The 24,224-nt window shown below is 48.6% G+C and overlaps 1 protein-coding gene across 1 annotated transcript in view; it reads right to left on the bottom strand.

Moving 5' to 3' along the window:
* Window positions 1-7,804: 7,804 nt before the first annotated feature.
* The window catches only part of TGFBI (transforming growth factor beta induced), a 35,008-nt gene continuing 18,588 nt past the window's right edge, over window positions 7,805-24,224 (bottom strand). Inside the window, exons 7-17 of the mRNA XM_004042547.4 lie at window positions 22,058-22,199; window positions 18,542-18,754; window positions 17,581-17,718; window positions 16,800-16,945; window positions 15,843-15,979; window positions 14,863-14,993; window positions 12,440-12,564; window positions 10,724-10,826; window positions 10,046-10,125; window positions 8,938-8,962; window positions 7,805-8,446 (exon numbers count right to left, since the gene is read on the bottom strand). Of these exons, the coding sequence (XP_004042595.1) occupies window positions 8,406-8,446; window positions 8,938-8,962; window positions 10,046-10,125; window positions 10,724-10,826; window positions 12,440-12,564; window positions 14,863-14,993; window positions 15,843-15,979; window positions 16,800-16,945; window positions 17,581-17,718; window positions 18,542-18,754; window positions 22,058-22,199 (1,281 nt within the window). The 3' untranslated portion in view covers window positions 7,805-8,405. The remainder of the gene's footprint in view (window positions 8,447-8,937; window positions 8,963-10,045; window positions 10,126-10,723; window positions 10,827-12,439; window positions 12,565-14,862; window positions 14,994-15,842; window positions 15,980-16,799; window positions 16,946-17,580; window positions 17,719-18,541; window positions 18,755-22,057; window positions 22,200-24,224) is intronic.

Here is a 24,224-nt window from a genome sequence, read left to right as displayed (position 1 = left end):
AGTCTTGGATATTTGTTCACAGCAGTATGAAAATGGAGTAATACAGAGCTCGAGGGAGAGTGGTCATCAAAATCGTGTGTATTGTAGATACCTGTGCATTTTTCTGAGGAGAGGGTCCACGGCTTTTATCAGGAGTCCCTGGCCTAAGGAAGATTAGGAATCCTGTTCTAGTCTAAAAGTGAATAGGATCTGATTGTAGGTGATTCCTCTCAAAGCAGGGCTGGGATTTGAGGCTACATCTTCGCTGTTCAAAGACCACGTTCTTCCTTAGTTCTCAGGCATCACTGAACAACTGAGGACCCAGGAGTGCTTATTCCTATACCCCTTCTTTTCTCCTCCCTCCACTGTAGGAGGGACCAAGCCTTCTTCACTCCAAAGCTGGCTGAAAACAGCCCCTCTAGCAGGGGTTTTTCCCTCACCCTCCGATTCTGGAAGCCCAACTGAGAGTGGTCATCAGGGAAAGGTCCCTGCGTGCAGATGGCTTCCTTGAACTTGAATTATTCATAAGCTGTTGCCAAGAAGCCGCAGGGACTCACCCACCCCACTGACAGGAGAAGAGAGTAGTTTTCCATTTGTTCACTCAAAAACTCATTTCCGCCCAAATGAGGATATTTAATCATAAGTCTTTCCCCTCTGTCTCTGCTACTCCCAAATCTCAGACTTTCTTCTAATAGAATTAGGATCCTGGGAATGGGGAAAAACCCTCCAAGCATGAAACTTCCTCCCCAGAAGGGTTAGAGGGTGGAGTCACCTGCTAAAGATGAAGCAGCCCTTCTGCAGCATGACTCAGCAGCCATTTACCTGTTCTCTGGGCCCAGATGTTCTCTCTGAGTTGGGGCCTGCTGACCCAGGGGTGACCTTTCTCAGTTAGGCAGTCTTAGCCAGAGAGGACTGAGGCACACATAGCTGGGCAGGAGGCTTCCCTGGGGATGGTGATGCTCACAAGCCACCCTGCTTTCCTGAGAAGACCCGAGGAGAGCTCTGGTTGCAGGCTTCATCCAGCCCACTTGCGTGAGAGACCCCAGAAGGATACCTCAAGGGTCTGGAGAAGCCTCCTCTTCCTTTTTTAGAGAGCAACACGGGCCTGAGCCCACCTTGTTGACTGAAGGAGCCATTTGTTCTCTGGAAACACACCTTGTTGACTGAAGGAGCCATTTGTTCTCTGGAAACCAGGCTCTGAGATAACACTTTTTGAATACGTACTGTGTGCCAGGCCCTATGCTAGGCACTGGGCGGAGGAGTCCCTACGTACCTTTGAGCAGCTCACCTCCTAGCAGGGAAGGCCAAACAAGAAGTGGGGAATTAACCCAAATAAGTCCTTAGGGCTATGGCGGCACATGTACGGGGGTTTAGAAGAAAGAGCTGCTGATCTGACATGAAGGGTAAGACTGAACAAGTAGACTTCCAGGTTTTCATATGCCTGTGGGGTTCTCAATCCCTGAAAAATGGCATCCATTCAAGCACTCACAGCAGAAAATGTATCCTTCTCTCCTGCCCCCTTTCCTCCCAGCACAGAGTCAGTCCTCTCATCTCCCCCGAGAATGCTCTTGCCATGGTTCCTGATGACATGCACATGGCTAAACCCATCGGACACATCAATAATTCATCTGAGTTGATGTTTGTCCTTAAAAGGCTATCCTTCCTCAGCTTCCAGGATTCCATACACATATTATCAGACCCCTTTGCAGGTTTTTCTTCCTCTTCCAGATCTCCAAATGCTGGAGCTACCCAAGGCTCTGTCTCAGGCTCTCTTCTCTCTCTACACTCTCTCCCTGGGAGATCACATCCAGTCACTCTTTTTAAATAGCACCTATATGTACTAACTCCCCAACACTCCATCTCACCTTAGACCTCTTCCTTGACTCTAGGTTTGAATATCTAACAGCTTTTTTTAACATCTCACTTGGATTTTTAATTGGCTTTCCAAACTTAAACTATCCAAAGTAGACTCTTAGTCTTTTTTTTTTTTTTTTTTTTTACCAGTAGCTTCTTCCCTGCTCTGAATTTTAGGGGGAAAAAAATGGCATAACCCTTTAGCTGGCTGTTCAAGGCAAAAACCTTGGTACCGTTCTTGAATCCTCCCTTTCTCTCATGTTCCTCCTCCAACCCCTATTCAAGTCCTATCTGTTCTACCTCCAAAATATGTCTCAAGTTTCTCTGTGTCCTTCCATCTCTAGTGCCACCACCCTGGTCCCCCATCATGTCTTGCCTGGATGACTGTAACGGCCTCCTAATTGGCTTCCCAGCTGCTACTCCTACCCTCCACTTCAACCCACTTTCCACGCAAAAACCAAAACAATCATTTAAAAACATATTTAACAATTAAGAAGACAATTCTATGTATAATAGCATCACAAAGTATAAAACACTTAAGAATCAATCTAGCAAAGGATATGAAAGACTTGTACACTGAACACTGCAAAAAATTGTTGAGATAAATTAGAGAAGACACAAATAAATGGAAAGACATCCCATGTTCATGAATTGGAAGACTTACTATTATTAAAATGTCAATAGTACTCAAAGTGATCTGCAGATTCAATATAATCCATATCAAAATCCTAATGATATATTTGGCAGACAGAAAAAAATCTACCCTAAAATTCATACAAAATCTCAAGGAATTTCCAATAGCCACAACAATTTTGAAAAAGAAGAACAAAGTTGAAGGACTCATACTTACTAATTTTAAAACTTACGCCAAGGCTACAATAATCAAAACAGTGTGGTACTGGCATAAAGACTGACATACAGACCAATGGCATAGAGTAGAGAGCCCAGAAATAAACCCTTGCCTGTATGGTCAAATAATTTTCAACAAGGGTGCTGAGATCATTCAATGGAGAAAGGACAATCTTTTCCCAGCACTGGGTAGCCACGTGGAAAACAGGGTAGCCACATGGAAAACTGGGTAGCCACATGGAAAAGAACGAAGTTGGGCCCTTTCCTTATTTCATATACAAAAATGAACTAAAAATGAATAAAAGGCCTACATGTAAGAACTAAAATTCTTAGAAGAAAACAGGAGAAAAGCTTCATGACATTAAATTTGGCAATGATTTCTTGGACATGACACCAAAAGCACAGGCAATAAAAGAATAAATAAATATTGTGAACTTCATCTAAATTAAAGATGTTTATGCATCAAAGGACACTGTCAACAGAGTAAAGAGGCAACCCACAGAATGGGAGAAAATATTTGAAAATCATATATCTGATAAGGAATCAATATCAGAATACATAAAGAACTCCTAAAATGTAATAACTAAAAAAGAAAAAAAAATTCAAAAAATGGGCAAAGGAATCAAATAGACATTTCTCCAAAGAAGAAATATAAATGACCAATAAGCACATGAAAAGAGGCTCAACATCACTAATCGTTAAAAAACAAAACAAAATCAAAACCACAATGAAATATCACTTCACATTCAATAGAATGGTTATTACCAAAACCCAGAAAATAACAAGTATTAGAGAGGATGTGGAGCAACTGGAATCCTTGTGCACTGTTGGGGGGAATGTAACATAGTGCAGCCACGATGGAAACACTATAGCAATTCCCCTCCTCCCAAATTAAAAATAGAATTACCATATGATTTATCAATTCGACTTCTGGGTATAACCAAACTAATTTAAAACAGGGACCAAACTAATTTAAAACAGGGACTCTGACAGACATCTGTACACCCACATTCATTGCACCATTATTCACAAGAGCCAGAAGGTAGAAGCAAGCCTAACGTACATCAAAAGATGAGTGAATAAACAAAGTGAGTGGTATATATATGCAATGGAATATTATTCAGCCTCAAAAATGGAGGAAATTCTGACACACACTACAACATGGATAAGCCTTGAAGGTATTATGCTAAGTGAAATAAGCCGGTCACAAAGAACAAATACTGATTCCACTTACATGAAATACCTAGAGAACTCCAATTCATAGAGACAGCAAATAGAACAGAGATTATCAAGGGCAGAAGGGAAGGGAGAATGGGTAGTTAGTGTTTAATGGAACAGATCAGTTTTGCAAGATGAAGAGATTGGTTGCACAACAATGGGAAATGTACTGATTACCACTGAATTGTATACTTAAAATACTTGAAGTGGTAAATTCTATGCCATGTATATTTTACTGAATATAAAATATATATCTGATCATTGCACACCCCTCTCTATCTCCCTCCCCCAACTAAAACCCTCCAGTGGCTTCTCATTGTCTTAAGGATAATGTCTAAAATTCTTAATACTAATTGTGATAGTACTTAGCCTATGAGGCCCAGTACAGTCTAGCTCCCAAACCTCTCACCAGAGGAAGTGTCTCTCTTCTCTCTAGCCACACAAAACTCTCTCACATTGTCTCAGAGCCTTTATGACACTGTTCTTCAGACTGAATTCTCTTCCCCACCCTCTTCATTCTTCAGGTCTCAGTGACCTCCATCGCCTCCCCAAGTGATGGCGAGCTCCAGCACTGCAGGGACTGTTAGGGCCTGCATGGGTGACAGGGTGCAGCAGCTCCGGGGAGCCTCCTCTAACAGGCCTGAGGCCAGAGCTCCAGCTGCTGCCTTCCACCTCCAGGTCCTGGAGTCCTCTCCCCAACCACAAGTGGGTGTGCTGTGCCTGTTTTCTCTGCCTAAGGTTTGTGTCTTCGGTTTCCCACGCAGGGGTGTGTGTGCATGCATGTGTGTGTGTGTGTGTTTGTGTGTGTGTGTGTGTGTGTGTGTGTGAATGAATGTGCGTGTGTATAGAGGTTGTCCCAGACTCCTCCTCTCTCCACCCACTTATTCTCTGGGCGGGCTCTCTGGCTTTCTGGAATGGATGAGTTTCTTTCCCTGCCAGATAGGGATGGCCCAAGGTGGCCTCATTTGACTTCTCTGGACAGGGCTTCGGGCCCATCCCTCATTCCATGACTTTCTCTCCTGGCTTTGAAAAGAGTTCTGAGCATAATATTCCAGGCATCTCTTCTAAGAGCATAACACTGAATTATGCTTTCAAGCACAGAGGTATTTTCCTCTCTTTTTTTCCAGACATGAGTTCTGGGGCACTCATGGCTATTGCTAATTCTTAATACCCTGGCACCATAGAAACAAGTTATGTTCTAGGCTGTGCAAGCAGAGACCTGGCCTGCAGGGGCTTCTCTGGAGGGTAGGGGGTTTTGAGCCCTTCTGACCACCAGGCATTCATGTCTGCTTGTCCACGGCTGCCTTGACTACCCCTCCTGGCCTCTGGTATAGTTGAGCAGAAGGGAGAAGCGTGGTTAAGAATGGCTGGATTTGTGTTTCAGCCTCTTCCTATTCTGTGACCTGGCAAACTACTTTAGCTCTCTAAGCTTCTATTTCTGCAGCAGTAAAATGAGAATTTTAATAGTACTTACCTGTGTCATAGTATCAGTGCAAGTAATAGAAAAAATAATGCACATAGGTGCATAGCCCAATACAGCAGGCCTCTCTGGCCCCATGGCTGAGCTGGCCTCTCAGTTGGCCAATGTGGCCAGGTTTAGGCCACCCCTGTCTCCTGTGTGGGAAAGGCATACCCCATCCTGGGAGGCCTCAGGGCCCAATGCTGAGGGTCTTTGCAGTCCTCTCTACATCCCAGAAGGCTTTGTATTCCCAGAGTGACAGCAAGGACAGAAGTGGACTAAGAAGAGCCCATTCCCCTTCTTCCTCTCCTTCCATTTCCTTGGTTGGGGCTCAGTGGTCAGGGCTCAGGCAAGGCCTGGGCGACCTCCTTCTAGCTTGGGCTACCCTCTGGCCTTCTGATGGGGTGAGGCACACCTCCCTCCCCAAAATCACCCACCCCTGGAAACACACGGTGCTGGCCCCTCAGCTCTAAGGGTCCATCCTCCAGATGGCAGCCCTAATGAATGCTTAGCCCGAGTCTTCATGAGAAAAGAAGGGGTATGGATGGTTAGGAACCAAAAAAGGGAATCTGACCTTCTTTGGTGGGAGGGGAAGGCTGCGCCTTGTCCTCAACCACAGGGAGGATTTCTCTCCAGGGAGAGTTTGGAGAATAGAGTGGAGCCCACATTACTAGGGGGTGGGGCAAAGTCAGGGCAGGGAGTGGCAGGGACAAATGAAGGGGAGAACCGGAAACACATATCTTAGTGTTTGGCATTTATAATGGATCCTGTAGTGATTTTTACTTTAAATTTAAGGGTCTTTAAAACTTATGCTGATCACCTCTTTGGTTTCCGAGGTCATCTTGGTAAAGGGCAGTGTGTGTATTTTAGGTGCTCAAAGTGAAGCATAGCATAGGATACCCAGCATGAGCAAGGCCCTCACTAGCCGCCCAAGCCCGCATGGCTGCGGGGGAGGTGGGAACAGCAGGACAGAGCTATGGGAGAGTGACGGGGACCGAATTCACACTCAAGGTTAAGCCTTACCTCTCAGGACACCTTCTCCCTTGGTCCCCTAGCCTGATGCCTTCACCTTCAGGTAAGTTCCTTCCATTCCTCTCATCTCTTCCCACTTCTAGGAGCTCCTGGGCATTCCTGCTTCCAAATCCTTCATTATCTGTCACAGAACCACAGTGCTATCCTCAGAGTCACTAAGAACACACAGGCTGTAGTGCCATTATCTGGTTGACAATTCTCTTCCCCCCCATCAGTAGAGAAGCCTCATGAGAATGACATGTCTATTCCCCAGGGTCTAACGTGGGGGTGCACATAGGTAGCCCTCAACAAATATTTGTGGAACCAATGGATGAATGATTTTAATGGATTGATGTCATATCTCTCTTTCCTCAGACTGGAAGCTATTTAAGAGAGGGCCTCTGTCTGCCACTACCGTTGCTGTATTCCCAGCAGCAGTGGACTGACCAGCAGTAGTGCTGGGGATATATCTTTGGGTCATTGGTTCCATGAAGTGAAATGAGCTCCGCCTGCTGGAGTGAATCAGCCTTGGCAGAGATGGGTGTGGGTGGGAAGGAGGTCTGTCCCATTCTCTAGGAAAGTGGGCCAGCCCACCCGTGGGAAAGACACAAATAAAGGCTCTCCGGCGCATTGATCCTGAGCAGTCCCAGACGGCAGGATAAAAATAAGGCCACCTAATGTTGTACCAAGCATTTTATATAGATCATCTCATTTCATCCTCACGATGGACCCATGAAGTAGATGTGACGGTCATCTCCCTATTACAGAAGAGGAGACCCTGGGAGGTCACATGACTGGCCCCAGGCCACACAGGTAGGGGGCAACTGCACCACAACCACATGATACCACCTCTCAGAGTCCTGAGGATATTCTAGATGCCAGAGATTACGGGAGCCGGGGAAGGAATCTGAATGTGGGTTGGCACAGAGGGGATGGGCCTGGAAAACCTGGACTTATGCTGTTGTCAGTGGTGGTCACTGAGAGTCAGGAGGTATGGGTTCCAGTCCCAGCTCAGCTATTTTACATGCTGCTGGTGGTTCTCCCTTCCCTGGGCCTTGGTCTCCTCATCTGCATAATGGGATTATGCTGGCAACCACTTCACAGGTTGGTGCTGAGGACTCAAAAGTCCAGCACACAGGCAGGGGATCACCATGCTGGAGGGAAGGTACTTCCAAGTAATAAGAGGAATAAAGTGCGGGGTGAAGGCAACACCGAAAACTTGAAACCCCAGGACCGGAGGAGGGTGAAATAAAAACCTGTTTGGCAAAGACAGGCTCAAACCCCCATGAGCTGTCTGGCTGTCTGAGGACTGGCTGCTGGAATCTCCCCAAAACCATCCCTCGGGGCTCCTTTCTGAGCTTCTCCAGAGCAGAATTGAGGTGTGGAGGAGCATGACGGCCTCAGGTCAGCACACTGTACCATGCACACAGGACGTATGTTTCTTTGGTTTTATTATTACAAACACACCATGGCTCTGTCACAATAGGGAAATCTGAGCTCTACATGCTCTACATACCATTTCTTTTCTACCTGGACAGGGCCCCATAAAAGCCTCCAAGCCACGTGTAGATGCGAGACACATTTGACAGAACAGTTCAACTCATAGCTTATAATGATGCCATTTCTCCAGCTGTGCAAGGGCTTTACAAAAACTGTGCCAGGACTTCCCACGAGGCTGGATTGCTTGATTCATGTTTTATGAGCCCCACAATACTGAAGCTCCTTTTCCAGGGACTTGGCATAGGCAGTCAATTCCACATTTGGGATAGGTCCTCTCTGGAAGCGAATGTCAGGCAGTGACATCCAAGTTTCTGCATGCAGTGGGTTAACAGCCATGTTTAGGGGGAACATGATTTAAAAAGTACATCTCTCTCCCTCCTCCCCCACATGCACAAGGCTCACATCTCATTATGGTGCGGCCCATGTACATTGAAGTGTGATACTTGGTTTTGAAAACATTCAAACAGTCTCTGTGGAAATCTGAGAGAAATTGGCGGGGAGCTGCCGTGGTGCATTCCTCCTGTAGTGCTTCAAGCTAATGCTTCATCCTCTCTAATAACTTTTGATAGACAGGGGCTGAAAAAGAGAAGTTGGTAACGTCAAATAGGTGCAGATCTCCCCATGTCTGTCTAGGACACTGTCAGAATCTCAAGGACCAGGGCCAAGCAGCCTCCTTCTGCCATGCTCTCCTGCACATAGCACGTGCTTTGTGAAACCTCACTCTTTACTCAAGGCCCGATGTTCTGGTTTTCTGTACCTATCAACTTGGAACTAGATCCTCACCATGGGTTCCTGCCAAGCCCTTTGCAATATTCCCAGACTTCCTAAGCTGAAAACTCACCTTAACCCTAAAAGGTTGTTACTCTTATTATCCTCATCTTACAGAGAAGGAAATGGGGTGCTCTGGGTCTGACCCCAAGTCACCCTGCTGTTCTGACTCCAAAGCCCAGGCTTCTTTTACTGCACCATGATGTTCTTATCTATATACAGCAGATGGCAGGCTTGGGCTTGCTTGGGGGTAAGGCCTAAACAGGTCTGCAATGACTTCAAACCCAGACCAGACTCACCTAGTCGCACAGACCTCTGGGAAGCCTGAAAGAAAACACAAGGTGTCAGGTTTTCTAGTGAAAGTTATACCTGCAACTGCTTATGACAATGGCTTTGCCCATTGCCACCCCTACTCAGAAAAAATGCTGGGGCGAGGAAGAGGAAGGGGAAGGTGGAACTTATAGGCACCAGGGAGTTCCTCAGGTGGCCTTGGCAGACATAAGTTGTGCAAGCCCCTATCAAGTGTGCCTTCAGGTGGACATTCCTAGGAGACCCCCAAGCCAGGCTTTCCCACTGAGACTACAGCCTAGAGTTGAGGGAGCTGGGGCTGCACAGAGGTGGCCTCAGGAGTAGAAGCTCAGGGCCAAGAATCCTTCTCGAGGGCACTAAGGAGACCCCTGTGTACAAAAGTAAAGTGACACGGTAAGCTCCAGGCCTCTGGGTTTAGGATGGCTCCCTGCAGCCTCTCCTCCTGAAGTGCAATCTTTCTGTAAAGCACCTCACATTCCCAAGAGGCTCCACCTGACCTGAAGCAGCAAAAGAGCCAAGTGGGGCACTGAGCACTGGGCAAGCTGGGGAGCAGGAAAGGAAGCTCAGAAAGAGCCAGAGAGGGTTTGAGAGGGAGGTGGGGCTGGGGCAAGGAAGGGATGGCTCCACACACATAGCGAGCTCAGTATCCCTGTATCCAGAATACATACAGTGCCCAGGAGAGCCCCAGCCTCACCCAGGATGGGCAATGCCATGGATAGCAGAAGAGTGACCCAGAGGCCCCGGCTCAGGGCAGGCCTGGCCACTGTAAGATGAACTTGGGATGGGCTGCCCTCTTGGGCAGATGGCTTCCAGAGCTATGTCTGTTCTCTCCAGCAGTGACTTCCCCATGATCTGAGGCTCAGAGGCCTCGGTGTGAAAGCCTGCGCTTTGGCCCATGAAAGCCAGGGAGTTGCCTTGGTTCTTTACTCTGAATTTGACACAGGCTGGGGCTGAGGATGCCTCAGTGGGAGTGGGGAGAAGTTTTAAGAGAGCCCTGGGGAGCAGCCAAGGAAGACAGGGGCTGGAGAGGCTCCTCTATGGCCCAAACAGAGGACCTGAGGCTGCTCAGGCTAGGTGCAAACCTAGCAGGCATCTTACCCTGGAAAACGCTGATGCTTGTTTGAAGATCTCAAGTGCAGAGTCTGCAAGTTCATCCCCTCTTTCCTGAGGTCTGTTGGCTGAAGAGGAAAGAAAAGGCAGGTTTGACCAGAGTGAAACCATTAGCATGTCATTCATAACAACCGTAACTGAGGGGCACCGGTGGGCTTTCTGGCTCACATTTCCAAAGACATGTTTTCTCTATAATGTTTCATAACTCATGGTAGAACTTGGCCCATGGGGAGAGAGCGCCAAGAAAGGTGAATGCACACATGGGGAGAGAGCGCCAAGAAAGGTGAATGCACACATGAGGAGAGGCAGGACTGAGGTTCAACTGCACTGGAGGCAAGGAACATACACTGAGGTGAGATGCTGTAAGAGGAGTGCTGGGAATCACGCGGACAGCATCCACGCGAATACAGAAAACTGGGCTGTGTCCGAGGGGAACTAATATAGCTGGGCAACTCTGCAAAGAGCAATGTGTCCTCACATTCCTTAGTGTGGTGCATTCAAAACCAACAGCTCCCAATTCACTCTGCAATCAGTCACATAGGCACAGTTTAACTATCACAATTACATGTTATTCTCATCATTGTTTAGAACAGTTTTTCTTCTCTCCACCAACTGCCACATGGAGAAAAGGACTGGCTGCAGAGTCAGTGGGGATGCGACACTTACCTGGAGGCTGCAGAACATTGGTGATGACATGGACCACGCCATTTGTGGCCATGATGTCAGGCTCGGCAACAGGCTCCTTGTTGACACTCACCACATTGTTTTTCTAAAAGAAAAACAGAGTAGTGGTTGAAAGTAGAGCATTTATTTATACATTTATATATTTATTTTATTCACTCAGCAAGTGTTTACTGAACAGTTTTCGTTTTTTTCCTTGTTCTTTGTTTTTGAGATGGAGTTTCAATCTTGTCGCCCAGGCTGGAGTGCAGTGGCATGATCTCGACTCACTGCAACCTCCGCCTCCTGGGTTCAAGTAATTCTCCTGCCTCAGCCTCCTGAGTAGCTGTGATTACAGGCATGTGCCACCACGCCCAGCTAATTTTGTATTTTTAGTAGAGATGAGGTTTCACCACGTTGGCCAGGCTGGACTTGAACTCCTGACCTCAGATGATCCGCCCACTTTGGCCTCCCAAAGTGCTGGGATTACAGGCATGAGCCACTGCACCCGGCCTACTGAACACTTTTCATATGCCAAGTCCTGTGTAAGACTGGGGATACTCTGGTGAATGAAACAGTCCCTGCCCTTGACAGACCTTCAGTGTGGTGGATTAATTCAAATCTCCTGTGTGGATTTAGCACTTTGCAATTTACATAATGCTTTTTTGTGTGATCCACTCAGTCCTCACAGCAGTGTATGATAAGGAGAGTAGATATTATTGTCCCATTCCACAGAAGAGGAGACTGAGACTGAAGACAGGCAAAGTGCCTCTTTTAAGCTAAGTAGGTGGAACAGCTGGAAATGGAAGACAGGCTTCCTGCTCTGGGCAAATGGCTCTTTCCATTTTGCCTGGGTGCCTGACTTAAGATTTTCTCATAGGAGGCCCACCCAGGGCAAATCTATCTCAGGCCTTCCTGAAGGGCCATGTGACAAACTCAAGGGGGTAGGAGGCACAGAAGCCTGTGACAGACAGGACCCCAGCACCTGAAACCAGGTGCGAGGAGATTCTTGAATGACCTGCTAAAGTCAAACAAGTCATCCCCGTGCCTACCTCCCTACATGCATATCTTCCTATGCTCCTGGTGAGAAACTGGTGAGCAATGGATGGCTGAAGACCAGGAGAGAGGAGCAGAGAGTAGAAGCCAGCCACACACTGAAGAGCGGTCCCTCCACAGAGGGGTCAGTGGCCTCTGCAGGTGCAGCCAGGGAGATTTCTGGAGCTCGGCTGGCTATCTGCTTTAGGAACACTCTTAGTGCAGTTACAAAGTTATATCATCAATGTGCAGAGCAAGGGAAGGCTCACAGAGCAAGTGTCAGAACTCCAAAAGCCTCTTGGGATGGTCTGGTTCATGGTACAACTCAGTGAAGCCCTGGGTTTGAGGGGTGGGATGGTGTGAGTAGAGACTGATCTCTTCAGTCACGTAACTAGTTGCCTACAACCTCCTTAAGAGAAGGAAGATCTAATAGCCTCTCTCAGATGCCAAATCAGATGCTCTATTCCCTTGTAAATCTGGAAGTTCTTACTCATGTCTAACTATGATCTCACTTGATTTCCCTGAAGACCCTCTTCTCTTTTCTCTTTTTCTTTGGACAAATTACACTCAGAGATTCGGGCTGCAACTTGAAGGTTGTGTGTGTATAATGCCATCCTGGGGGTGAGATATGTCCTGGAGCCCTGCCCTGGGGAAATTTAGCCAGACTTTGATTTGCAGGACACTTACCAAGCTGACTTCCAGCTTGTCACCTTGGAGAGACTTTAGCCGCACCAGGGCCCCGATGCCTCCGCTAACCAGGATTTCATCACCAATGTGGTATTTCAGGATGTTGGCAAGTTCCTTGGCATCTCCTGCAGGTTGCGGGAAAAGGAGATAGAGTTAATCCCAAGAATGGTAATTAGCCTGGTCAAGGAGGGCCCAGAGGAGAAGATGTAAGTGGTCACCCCTGAAATGAAGAACTCCTTGCCCAGGGAATAAGCACTTATTAAGCTCCCACTGTATACTCAACGTTGTGACCCACAATCTGTCTAATGGTCAGAGGACACAAAGCACATGTTCATGACCACAAATCTGCCCCAGCAGTCAGTTGGCCTCTGGGTTAAATATGCTGTCTGGGATGCTGGGCTCCCTGGCTGCTGAGAAGGAGTTAATCCATACTCCTCTGTGAGTATGACTCATGTTTCCATGAGATAAATATTTGCTTGGAAAGCCAGGGACCTTTCCAGCACCGGCATCTGGGACGTTTCATCATCAGCATGGCTCCTGACGGTTATAACACAGTAGTGCAATATTTACACATTCTGCCCTCAAATGCACATTCTGTTTGAGATGGCTATTTCCTGAAGGGAGAACTTAAAAGGGTAGACAGCTGTACTGTGGAGGAGCCATGGAGCCGATGAGGTCAGAGCTGAGGGGGATATTCCCTCTGCAGCATCTCTCCTCGTCACGTCTCAGCATTCCTTTCAGCCCACATCAGTGTCTCCAGCAACTGGGGCAGGCATCTGGTTGCCCATAAAGGTGCAGAGGCATTTCCCAAATTAAGTGTGGGAGGTCATTCCGAAAGTTTCCAGCTGCCCTCTCATCTCGGATACTCCCATTACCAGCCAAAGGGCTAAATTTCCCCAGGGCTTATGAACAGCTATTTCCAGCATCTTGAAACTGAGAAGGGAGGAAGTTTTAACTTATTTTGGAGAGTTCACTTGGTTATTGACAAATCCACATGCATGCCAGAGGATGGAGCCACTGGGTACCAACTGATTTTCAAACATCCACAACCTGGAGCTGACAAGGTTCCCCTTCCACAAAATATTGCCTGGAAGTACAGAGCCACACCAGCCCCTGGGGTGCATGGGATGTCCTTTCAATATCTCTAACACCTGGACCAACCTCTAACACTCTCTGTCCCCCAGGGGTGCCTCAGGCCTGGGGGAGGGTGTATTTGGGAAGCTTTTCCCATCCCCCTCCTCAACTCCCACATAATTGAAAACAAAAAGAAAGCCAAGCTGGCTCGGGCCACTTGGGGAATATTCCATTCTTGCTGGACAGAGAGAGGATGAAAAGTTTATGTTCAGAATGAACTTATCCCCTCTCCTTAGGAACATACGTCAGCATCACAGACACAGGCATTCATTTAGCAATAAAGAAAATTAAACAGGACACAAATTCAACTTAGAGCTGCCTGCAACCTGAACTTTCTATTCTGCTCTAGAGCAGGCAGGGAGGTGTAGACAATGTGGGCCCCAAGGTTTGTCAAGGTCCTTCCTCTTCCTCCTCCTTTTCCCTGGTCTCATCTTTCTGTGAGAGTGGAAGCATCTCTCACAGGCATGCATCTGAGCTAAACACTGCAACTCCCATTCCTGCTCCCCCTGCCCCCATCGTCATGGCTATTACTCACCAGGCTGTCTGCCTGGCCCTGTGTGTGGCATCCTCTTTAATCCTCCCAACACAGGCTGCAAGATACTCTTACCTTCCTCATTTTTCTTAGCCACTCGTAACCACTAGATCCCCTGCCAAACATCCTCAACTAGATCTCTCAGAGCCATGACTAACTTCTTGGGAAAGCTTTTGTCTGGAGGGATAGTCAGTGCAGGTAACTGGCTTTATTGTCACTGTGCTCATAGGTCTCCAGTGGGAAACATGCCTCAGTGACTGGGCTGGTCGCAGCCACCCTCAATTCTTTTCTACTCCTCTCTGCCCGGTTTCCTGCCCAGGAGGCTGAGCTCTACGAACTGCATCAGTGGGCTCCCTCCTGCTCTCGCATCAGCCAACGAGAGACCCAGATGGCAACTGTCTGAGAGGGAGGCTGGGGCGCTGAGTGGTCCCCCTTGCATGGTTCTGACAGTGGCTGGCTGCACATGGCTCTGGCTGCTGTTCTGTGCCCTTGTCCAAGGCTCATGACCTCCCTGGTTCCTGCTCTCATCCTCCCATTTACTACCCCAGGCCTAGGGGTAGTAAAGGCTTCCCAGGGTTGCTAGTCCCTGGTTGGCCTCATCCTTTGCTAGTTCCTTTAGTCCCGCCCACTCTTTCACTAATAGTCTTGTCATAAAATCCCCTCAAGTCAATCCTTGATGTGCCAACTGTTTGCTGCTGGGGCCCTGAGGGATCATTACTTTAGAAAAATGGAGACGTGTACTTAAGTTGGTCTTTACCCAAGAGTCTGCTCCGTTCTCTTGGTGGCAGGGCTCGGAAGGCTTCATTTGTGGGAGCGAAGACTGTGTAGACTCCTTCCCGGTTGAGAGTCTCCGTCAGTCCTGCAGACTGGATGGCAGCTACCAGCATGCTGTAGATACACACACAGAAAATGTCACCTGTCAACAGGTATTTTCCTTAAATACCTCACCACGGCCGAGAGGTATTTTCCTTAAATACCTCACCACTGAGGATAGTAGAGTCCAGGCCACTGGAATGCACACACCTTGGTTTTCATGCCCTCCCTATGCACAAAGAGGGAGTGATTCCAGGCTCCAGCTCTCTCCATCCAGCAAAAATGCTAAGCTCTGTTAAATGGCCAGACGTCAGAGGCCACAGGAGAAAGGAGGGAAAAGAAAGGGCAGAGGTATGGCTGACCCAGAGACTAGCTGAGCCTCCAGGGATATGATTCTGGGAGGGCAGAGGGGTGTGGTCTCCAGGCCCTTGTGCAGGTTGCTGAAGTCAGTGACAGGGAAACATTCAATATGACAGCACCCCGAGGTGAATGAGCAAGTCAGAAATGGAGATAGCCGGGCAAGAAAACAAACTCACAAGGGTGCTTCAGTTGCAATAAACAGATACTGCGCAGAGAGTGAGAGGCTCATCGTGCACTGTAAACTATGTGCTCTTGGCTCACTTGGAGCTTTACAATGAGAGGGTGATGTTTTCCTTGCACTTCAGTCATAAAAATGTAGTCCCCCCTCCCTGCTTCCCATGCATGTGAAGATTACTCTCTTAGAAGTAACCCTTCTTCCCAATGTAAGCTTTCAAGGCGACCCTTGCCTGTTCCCCATCCCAAGTCTGGAAGGTCGCAGCAGTGCACCGCTAGTGTTAATTGAATCCCCAAGGTAGAAGAAAGCTTGACAAATAGCTGGGGCCCCACATCCCACTCGAGCATGACCACTGGGCAGAAGCCCCACCCGGGGATGGAACTAATTACCTAAAGCGATTGTCTCCCTTCAGGACATCCATGACAGTCCCCATTGGGGGGGTCAGCACCCGGTCCATCGTGAACAGGGTCCCGTACCTCCCCCTCTTGTCGTGGGCCGCGATGCAGCTGTTCTCAATGCACAGGCTCTGCACAGAAGAGGGACAGAGAAAGAAAGGACTGGTTATACTCCCATGAGGGGCCTCCTGATTTGTTCAGAGCTTGTAGCTGGGTCATCATCCATGAAGATGAAGGAGTATACACTGGGATGGTTTATTAAGGCTGAGATAAAATGATGTATTTTCTCCAGGAAATAAAACAATAAATGATCTTTCGTAAGGAAAGAACGGCTAGAGAGGCCCCAATAAAGTCACACAGAGGTCCCATAATGAGAATATCAGTTACACATGAGGTCCATTGACAATGTTGAAATAAAAACATTGAACCCATTTATTTATTTCTTTGTTTAACAGATGATAACCATCTTTAGCCAAATGGTGCTGGTTGGTCCCAGGCAAGAGCTATGTTGAGTTGTACTTCCTATTTGATTTCCAGGGTAACTGTTGGGTTTGAAAACAAAGAAGATACAGCAGAAGAGAGAAGGCACCTTTTGGACCAAGGAGGGCTGTATTTTAGTTTAGGGGGCTTCTCTTCTCATAAGCTCAGAAGGAGTCCGAACTCCATCCCTCCTCCCAGGTGTTAATTCCTGAATTCAAGAAGGACTTATTCCTTCACAATACAGGTTGGATAATTGTGTGGTTTATTCTCAAAGGCCTCCAGAAAAAGAGATTCCAATCCTTCTGCAGGATCTCATTTTGTTATCTATATTTTCCAGAAATTATTTCCTTCCTTGTCAGCAACCAGTTCTCATGCAAACTCCTGCTTATTGAGGACATTTTTTTTTTTACACTAATACAAGTCCCACAGTAAGGAGCTTCCCAGGAGCATGATTTAGGACCCAGAACTTACATTACGATAAACAAAAACTCTCAGTTTTTTGCCGCCCAGAGTTTCCAGGGTCTGTCCATGGTACAGATACTTAGAGGCCAGCTGGTCTTTAATTATGTGGTTCCGAAGCAAATTCCTTGTATGGGCATCAATTGGAGGGGTTCCATCTACAAGAAAGGGTGATGGTTAGGTCCAGAGAGATGTGCTCCTGCAATGAAGAGAGTGATGAGAGATAAATACAGTGAAAAAGTCCATCCCTCCTTGAGTTTGGAAACAGGGATTGAGAAACCAAGTGAAGCTGCCAATATTCCTTAACATCTGGTATCTTCTATGGAGAATTAAAGAAGATCCAGATAATCAAGGGTGTTTGGAGTTTTGCCCTAAGAGGGAAAGGCAGGCACGCACACAACTTGGCCCCCTTCTCTGCCTTCCTGGGGCTGCAGCTCAGCTGTACCCTCACTCTGACCTCTTGACTATACATTGGCAAGTGACCCTGCAAAGAGAAAGGCAAGGGAATGCTCTGCTCTCCCAGATGTCAAGTCTTGAGTTCTGAGGAACGGCTGCCTCCCAGATGTCAAGTCTTGAGTTCTGAGGAACGGCTCCCCAAAGGCATTCTCTGCACTGCCTAATGAAACAACAGAGCCTCTGAAGTTTCTGCTGAAGTCACATCTGCTTTTGGTTGAGCTGAGTGGAAGTTCTAATGTCCCATGGGGTGCTGTAAATCGGAGAGCGTTGTGGAGGTGACAGGGGTGGGGAAGCTGCCTCCAGGGACAATCTAACAGGGATGCCTTCCCCAGGTTACCTTTGAATACAGAATTCAGGGGAGCCAGGAGGGTCAACCGCTCACTTCCAGAGAGATGATTGCCGAGGCCGGCTTGTCTGAAAAGGTCAATGGCTGTGGACACATCAGACTCTGCAGCCAATTCAAATAGCGTCTTGGCTACAAGGAAGGAGAAAGTGGGTTCAAAAGTTAAAAGCACTGTTTTCATTTATCATTCATCCACCCCAGGGCATGACACACATCAACAGGAATGTCATCTCGTGAGTCAACAACCCCTCTAAACACTGCTGGGGCCCAGCGGGCTTGTGTCATCAGGGGAACAGTCACCTAGAAAATCTAACCAGTCAGGAGGAGAGGGAGGAGAGGTGAGCTCAGTTAGGCAGAGATCAGCCTCTGTCCCAGGCCCTGTGGGCTGCTTGGTCAGGGCACATTCTAACAATGGGAAGAAAGACAGTCTGTGTGATGGCTTCTGTGGTGTAGATAAGGCCAGCAACCACACCCATAGAAGCATTTTGTTTTTTCCTGTGAGATTCCTTCACTCATGGACAGATCTCACTGGAAGACTAGAATGGGGCTAGGATTCCTAATGAAACACAAGCCAAAGTCCATTCAGTCATTCTAACTGGGTCAGTGACCATGGGACAGCTTGGGCACTATCGAGAAAGCACATGCTCTGAGGTCAGCAAATGGCCCTCTTTGCCCATGCACAGCAGGCAGATCTTCTGAAAGGCCTCTGTGATTGAGTCTGTCCCCAGACCCCTTCAATAGCTCCCCACTGCCTCTCCACTGCACTTGCATGCCTGAAGCTCAAGACGCATCAGTCTGGTCACAACCCACACATTTGCAGTGGCCGAGAAGCTGTGAGCTGGGTCCAGGCAGGGAAGTCACCCAAAGATCTCTGAATTTCCCCTCCCCCACCACAAGGGATGGCAGAAGGGATGGTGGGCCAGGCAGGGCCAAGGCCCCCGGAGGCCTGGCCTACCTGAGTCTGGGATGAGTAGCTCATCAATGTAGTGGATCACCCCGTTGGTGGCTAGGATGTCTTTATTGGAGATGATCGCCTTCCCGTTGATAGTGAGCATGTCCCCGCTGCAGCCCACCTCCAGTGTCGTGCCCTCCAGGGTCTCCACAGACAGCCCCGCAACAATGGCTTCAGCACACATAGCTGACTTCAAGATGTGGTTGTTCAGCAGGTCTGGGGTCCAAACAGACTCAGGTCAAGTCAGGGTCCACTCCAGGATGACCTCAGGGACCACTTGCAGCCTGCCCATGCTGTGAGGATCCTGTTCTCTCAGATGAGGACCCTCAGATGAGGCTGGGGCACCACAGGGCCCAGATCCTCCTCGCCTTCTGCCTGCTGCCCTAGAAAACCAGCTGGGGCCCTGTGGCCACTTTCCAGCTGTGGGACCCTGGGAGAGTCATTTAGCCTCTTTGAACCTCAACTTCCTTATCAGTCAAGTGGACATAAGAATTGCATTCATCTCCTAGGGCTGCTGTGGGGATGACATGAAATTCTGAACCTAAAGCACTCGGCACAGTGCCTGACAACAGAGTAAATGCTCAACAAATGTTAGTGATTAGCTTATTTGTAGCTGAACTTTAGGGATACAAGAAAAACTCAAGAAAGCCTACCACGGGATTTTAGAAATCTACTGACCTTTATAAAAATGTAAACTATAGTAGGAAAAGATGAAAAGTGTACAAATGACAGTTTTGAGTTATTCGTACACTTTATTTGTCCAGGTTTCTGTTCATTTAGCCCAAGGGTCTACTAGCTGCCAGGATATATCTTAAGGTTTGGTGATCAGTAAGACTTGGCCTTTGCCATTCCATTCACCACACCCATAAATAGTAAGTATAATAATTTATTTGCTTATCCAAGTGCTACTTTAGGGGGCAGGGCAGGGCTGAGGCCCAAAGGGGGCTCCTGACTCATCGTGACTCCTGCTGGTCTCCATTGCCTCAGAGAGCCCAGACAGGCTGGACGGAGGCAAATGCAAGGACCAGTCAAGGAGGAGGAGCCCCTCCCCACCCCAGGCTGAGCAGGTGGCCTGGCCTGCTGCTAACCAAGGTCACCGAGGCTCTATGTCCCATATTCTCACCACGGAGGCGAGTTTCAATCTGATCCCAAGTGTGGGAACCAAAACCACACTGTCATAGGCAGGAGGAAGCTCTGAGGCCCTGCAAGGCATGGGGCTGCTGCAGACGAGTTGATGGCCTTGGAAGCCCGTGCTGGCCACATTCAGCCAGAGGGAAAGAAAAAGGGTGAGAAGGCCTATGGGAATGAGGCGTTGGGGATTGAGCTTCTTAGAGAAGGAAGGTGAAGTCCAGGATGTGGTAGAGGAACCTGCCAGGACCACTTGGAGGGTGAGCAGGGCCAGGGCTGGAAACTAGTCTTCAAACTGGACACACCACCAGCCCTGGCTGCTTCTCGCCTGCCTGCCTGCCTGCCAACCTGCCGGTAACAGCAGGAGACTGTTGGGTGTGGGGCAAGGACCTCTTCCTTCCAGTCTGCAGCCATGGCACCAAACAGAGTGTCCTTGCTCTGAACCAGCTGGTTAGTGAGTAGGAAAAGGCAGATTTGCAAAAGGGATGAAGTAGGGGCCTTTTTTTTCTTACAGTTTATAATAAGGAGTTTTGTTTTGTTTTGTTTTTTTCTTTTGAGAGAGTCTAGCTTTGTTGCCCAGGCTGGAGTGCAGTGGCATGATCTGGGCTTATTGCAACTTCTGCCTCCCAGGTTCAAGTGATTCTCCTACCTCAGCCTCCTGAGTAGCTGGGATTACAGGTGGCCACCACCACACCCAGCTAATTTTTGTATTTTTAGTAGAGATGGGGTTTTACCATGTTGGCCAGGCTGGTCTTGAACTCTCAGCCTCAAGTGATCTGCCAGCCTTGGCTTCCCAAAGTGCTGGGATTATAACCATGCCCGGCCTATAGTAAGGAGTTCTGAGGTCTCCAAAGCAAAGAATGTGCTCTGTACAAATCACGTTTTAATAGGGAATACAGTTCTAAAATCCTTTGGGCCCCCTGAGGCTATGTGTGTCCCAACGCCTGCCCTCATTCCCCATTTTGTGCTGTGAGTATCTCTGTCATTGCAGTCACCAAATCAGATCCCAACAACCTGTTTTAAAGCCTGCCATTTCTACTAGGTCTTAAGTTCCTTGGAGGCAAAGGCTGTGCTGTATTCATTTTCATGGCCTCTGTCCCCAGTGCCGGCCAGGCGCATAGAGGTACCACAATCACCTGGACACGGAACAAATCCCGTCTTCCCATCTGTGCTTTCAGAAATATGCCCTTTCCCATCCCTGCACAGATAGAAGGAGAACACTTTTAATGTATAGGGTGTCTGAAATGCATTAGACATTTTATATAGCACATTGACACGGTGGGTTTAAATAGATTCAAAAGAAATCAAGTGATCCTGGAATATGTTTGAGAGGAAAAGTGTGGTGGGGTGCATCAGAGACCTGGGGCGTACCCTGCATTTCAGGGGACTCAGGCAGCAGCTTTGTGCTCATGGCCTTTCAGAGGTCCTGGAGTAGAAAGGGGCAGGGTAGGCGGAAGGCAGAGTCCTCCTTTCTCATCTCCAAAAGGAAAACACGTGAAAACATGTTAGCTCCTTCCTTCCCTCTCCTGCAGCAATAATCAATGCACTGCCTAACTTAGCAGCTCATTGAGGAGGGCATGATGAAATCTGAAATGGAGAGTCAAAAGTTGACTACGATAACTGTTTTTTTTTTTTTTCTTGAGACGGAGTGTCGCTGTGTCACCCAGGCTGGAGTGCAGTGGTGCAAGCTTGGCTCACTGTAACCTCCACCTCCTGGGTTCAAGTGGTTCTCCTGCCTCAGCCCCTGAGTAACTGGAATTACAGGTGCCCACCACCATGCCCAGCTAATTTTTGTATTTTTAGTAGAGATGGGGTTTCGCCATGTTGGCCAGGCTGGTCTCAAATTCCAGATCTCAGGTGATCCACCCACCTTGTCCTCCCAAAGTGCTGATATTAAAGGCGTGAGTCACTGTGCCTGGCCTATGGCTGGTTTTTAACTGTAATTTTGGTTTATCCATAAGTCCCCTAGCCACAGAGAAGAATAGTGAAGAGTGGGCATGAGGAATCCATTTCAAGGGTGCCAGTATCTGCCACCCCCACACCTGTAAGCTGTCGTTCTACCTATTAGTCTTGCTCTGGCCTTGGCCATTCCAGCCTTTCACTCTCCCTGTTTCTGGCCAGGGCCAGCTATGGGTCTCCAGCTATGCCTCTCTTCAGTCCAGCTCTCCCAGACAAAAGCTGCTGGATTCTGCAGTCAGCCCTCAGAGTAGTGTGGCTGCTAGAGACACGGTTAGCTGAAGCAACAGGACAGGATGACCCCAGCCCATGGCTGCAGTGGATATCCTGAGGGTCACCTCATGGCAGGTGGTATGTTCATCTTGGACTAGAGCAGGTCTTGGGCTCAGTCTAGCTGCACAAATGAGGCAGCAGCAGGAGCCAAAGGATGCTCACCTCTCAGGGCTTCCGGGTCGCCCAGGATACGGTTCAAAGTCTCACTAGGGATCTTCTCGAAGGCCTCATTGGTCGGGGCCAAAAGTGTGTACTGGCCGTTACCTTCAAGCATCGTGTTGAGCCCTGATGCAGCCACAGCAGCCTGTGGGGAGGAGAGAAGATGGAGTGCTCCCTGAAGACTCTGGCATTCCCCACAGAAGATGCACACACAGCTTCACTGGTTCCCCGCAAGGGCTTGAGGCTTTTACAGAAGCCCAAGACGAAAACAGAAGCCAAACCCAAGCTCACCCATGACCATGGCCCCTAGGGGGCCTTGCTGGGCCTGAGCTCCAGCCAGCCTGGCCATCTTTCATGTCCTTAACCTGCCTTTCCTCTTCCTGCCCCCAAGTCCTTGTCCCTGCTGTCCTCTCTGCTCTTCCCTCTTTCTTTGCTTCTCTGATTCTATTCATTCTTCCACTAAAATATCATTTCTTTGGGAGGTCAACTTGGCACACTTCCCACCCCATCTCACCGCCAGACAAAGGTGAGTCTGTCTGCTGTGCCTACACTCATGGCTTGCAGCCCTCCTCACACTGTCACTCGACAGTTATTGGTAATCATGTACATGAGCCCATGCATGGAAGGATCACACCACCCATTCTCTACACAGGTGCCAGAAGGATCTTCTAAAGGCCTGAGTGGTTTCCTGCTGCTCCCAAGATGGAGATGGACTCTTTCCCAGGTCTGCAAGTCCTGGAGGATTGGGCCTGGCCACCCTGGCCTTGTCTTTGCCCATTGTATGCCCTTCACATGTGACCTCACCCACTGGCCTCTCCCTTGCCCTTCCTGCCCTGAGCCTTTGCTATTGCTCTCCCCTTTGCTATTGCTCTCCCCTCTACTGGGTGTGCTCTTGCCCCAGCATTTTGTATAATGGACCCATTCTCATCCTTTAGGCTGCAGATCAAAAGCCACCTCCTCCAGAGAGAACTCCCTGACTTTCCAAACCTCCCTGCACTACTGTCACTCCCTATTTACCTGCCCACTTGACATAAATTATCACAGCCCCTGGCTACCTTGTTGATTTGTTTGTTGTCTCTCTCCAGATAGAATATTAGCTCTACTGAGAATAGAACTTTGCCTTCCTTGTTCACCTCTATACTCCTGGCACATAGGCCCACCCGGGAAGTAGCAGGTACCTAGTAAGTATGTGTTATAAGAAGGAAAGATCGGCAAAATGGAGGGTCAGAAGAGGGAAGGAAGAAATATTTACCAAATCTAAATAGTAAGAGGAGGTGATGCAAAGGGATCAATTGCTGTTCATGTGCTGCCAACTATGTGGGAACATCATTTTCTTGCAGACCCCTGTCCTTCGAGCAACCCAGAAGAAAAGCATGGGAGAGGAGCTTAGACAGCGAGGCTCCCAGCTAACAGCCATCCGCACTTGCGAGGCCTGTCAGTGCCAGCCGGCCCCAGCGTGTTTGTCTCTCTGTGTTGGAGATCTCTAGGGAGGGTCCGCCTCACTCCCACTTGTATCCTTTGTGGTTAGGAAGTTCTCCTTGAATCAAGGCAAAAACCCTGACAGGGCAGCCTGCCTCCACTTCCTCCTGAGCAGCCCTTGCCAAGAGGAACATGCCTTCCCCTCCAGTTGTAAGAAAAATGCCTGCTGGGCATGGGGGAAGGAACCGTATTCCTGCGGCCCCAGAGCAGTCAGAAGCCAGGCTGGAAATCAGACCCTTGACTTCTGTGTCCACACTGGTGGCTTCTCTGCTGTTCTGGGCTCCAAGAGAACATGGGTATGGTTGGAACCAGGGTCCTAGGGTGGGGACATGTGATCCCAAAGCACACACAGCCTGATAGGCCATTTATTCTAGTACCCCATGTGGGAACTGCCACCTCTGGAAGCCACAGTGCAGGTCCAGGGCTCAGAGGACCCTGTGCTGCTGCGGCCAGACACCACTGACCTTTCCAGGGGAGGCAAGGAAGGGAACACTTTAGAAAGAAGATGGAGAATTTCACAGGTTAGGTCAAGCTGAATGTCTGGTCAATGGATTCTCCATGTTCAAGGGCATTCAGGGGAACCTGCTCTATGTTCCCCTACAGGAGCCATCCTCTACCTCTCCTGCAGAAGAGTTGCTGCTAGGCCCCTCTTGGGAGGCAATGTGTCCCAAGCGTGGGCCTCCACCCAGGG

This window comes from Gorilla gorilla, chromosome 4, assembly GCF_029281585.2.
Source record: "Gorilla gorilla gorilla isolate KB3781 chromosome 4, NHGRI_mGorGor1-v2.1_pri, whole genome shotgun sequence".
NCBI classification, from domain to species: Eukaryota; Metazoa; Chordata; class Mammalia; order Primates; family Hominidae; genus Gorilla; species Gorilla gorilla.
The sequence above is the reverse complement of the archived record's forward strand: the minus strand, read 5'-3'. Positions and strand labels throughout refer to the sequence as shown.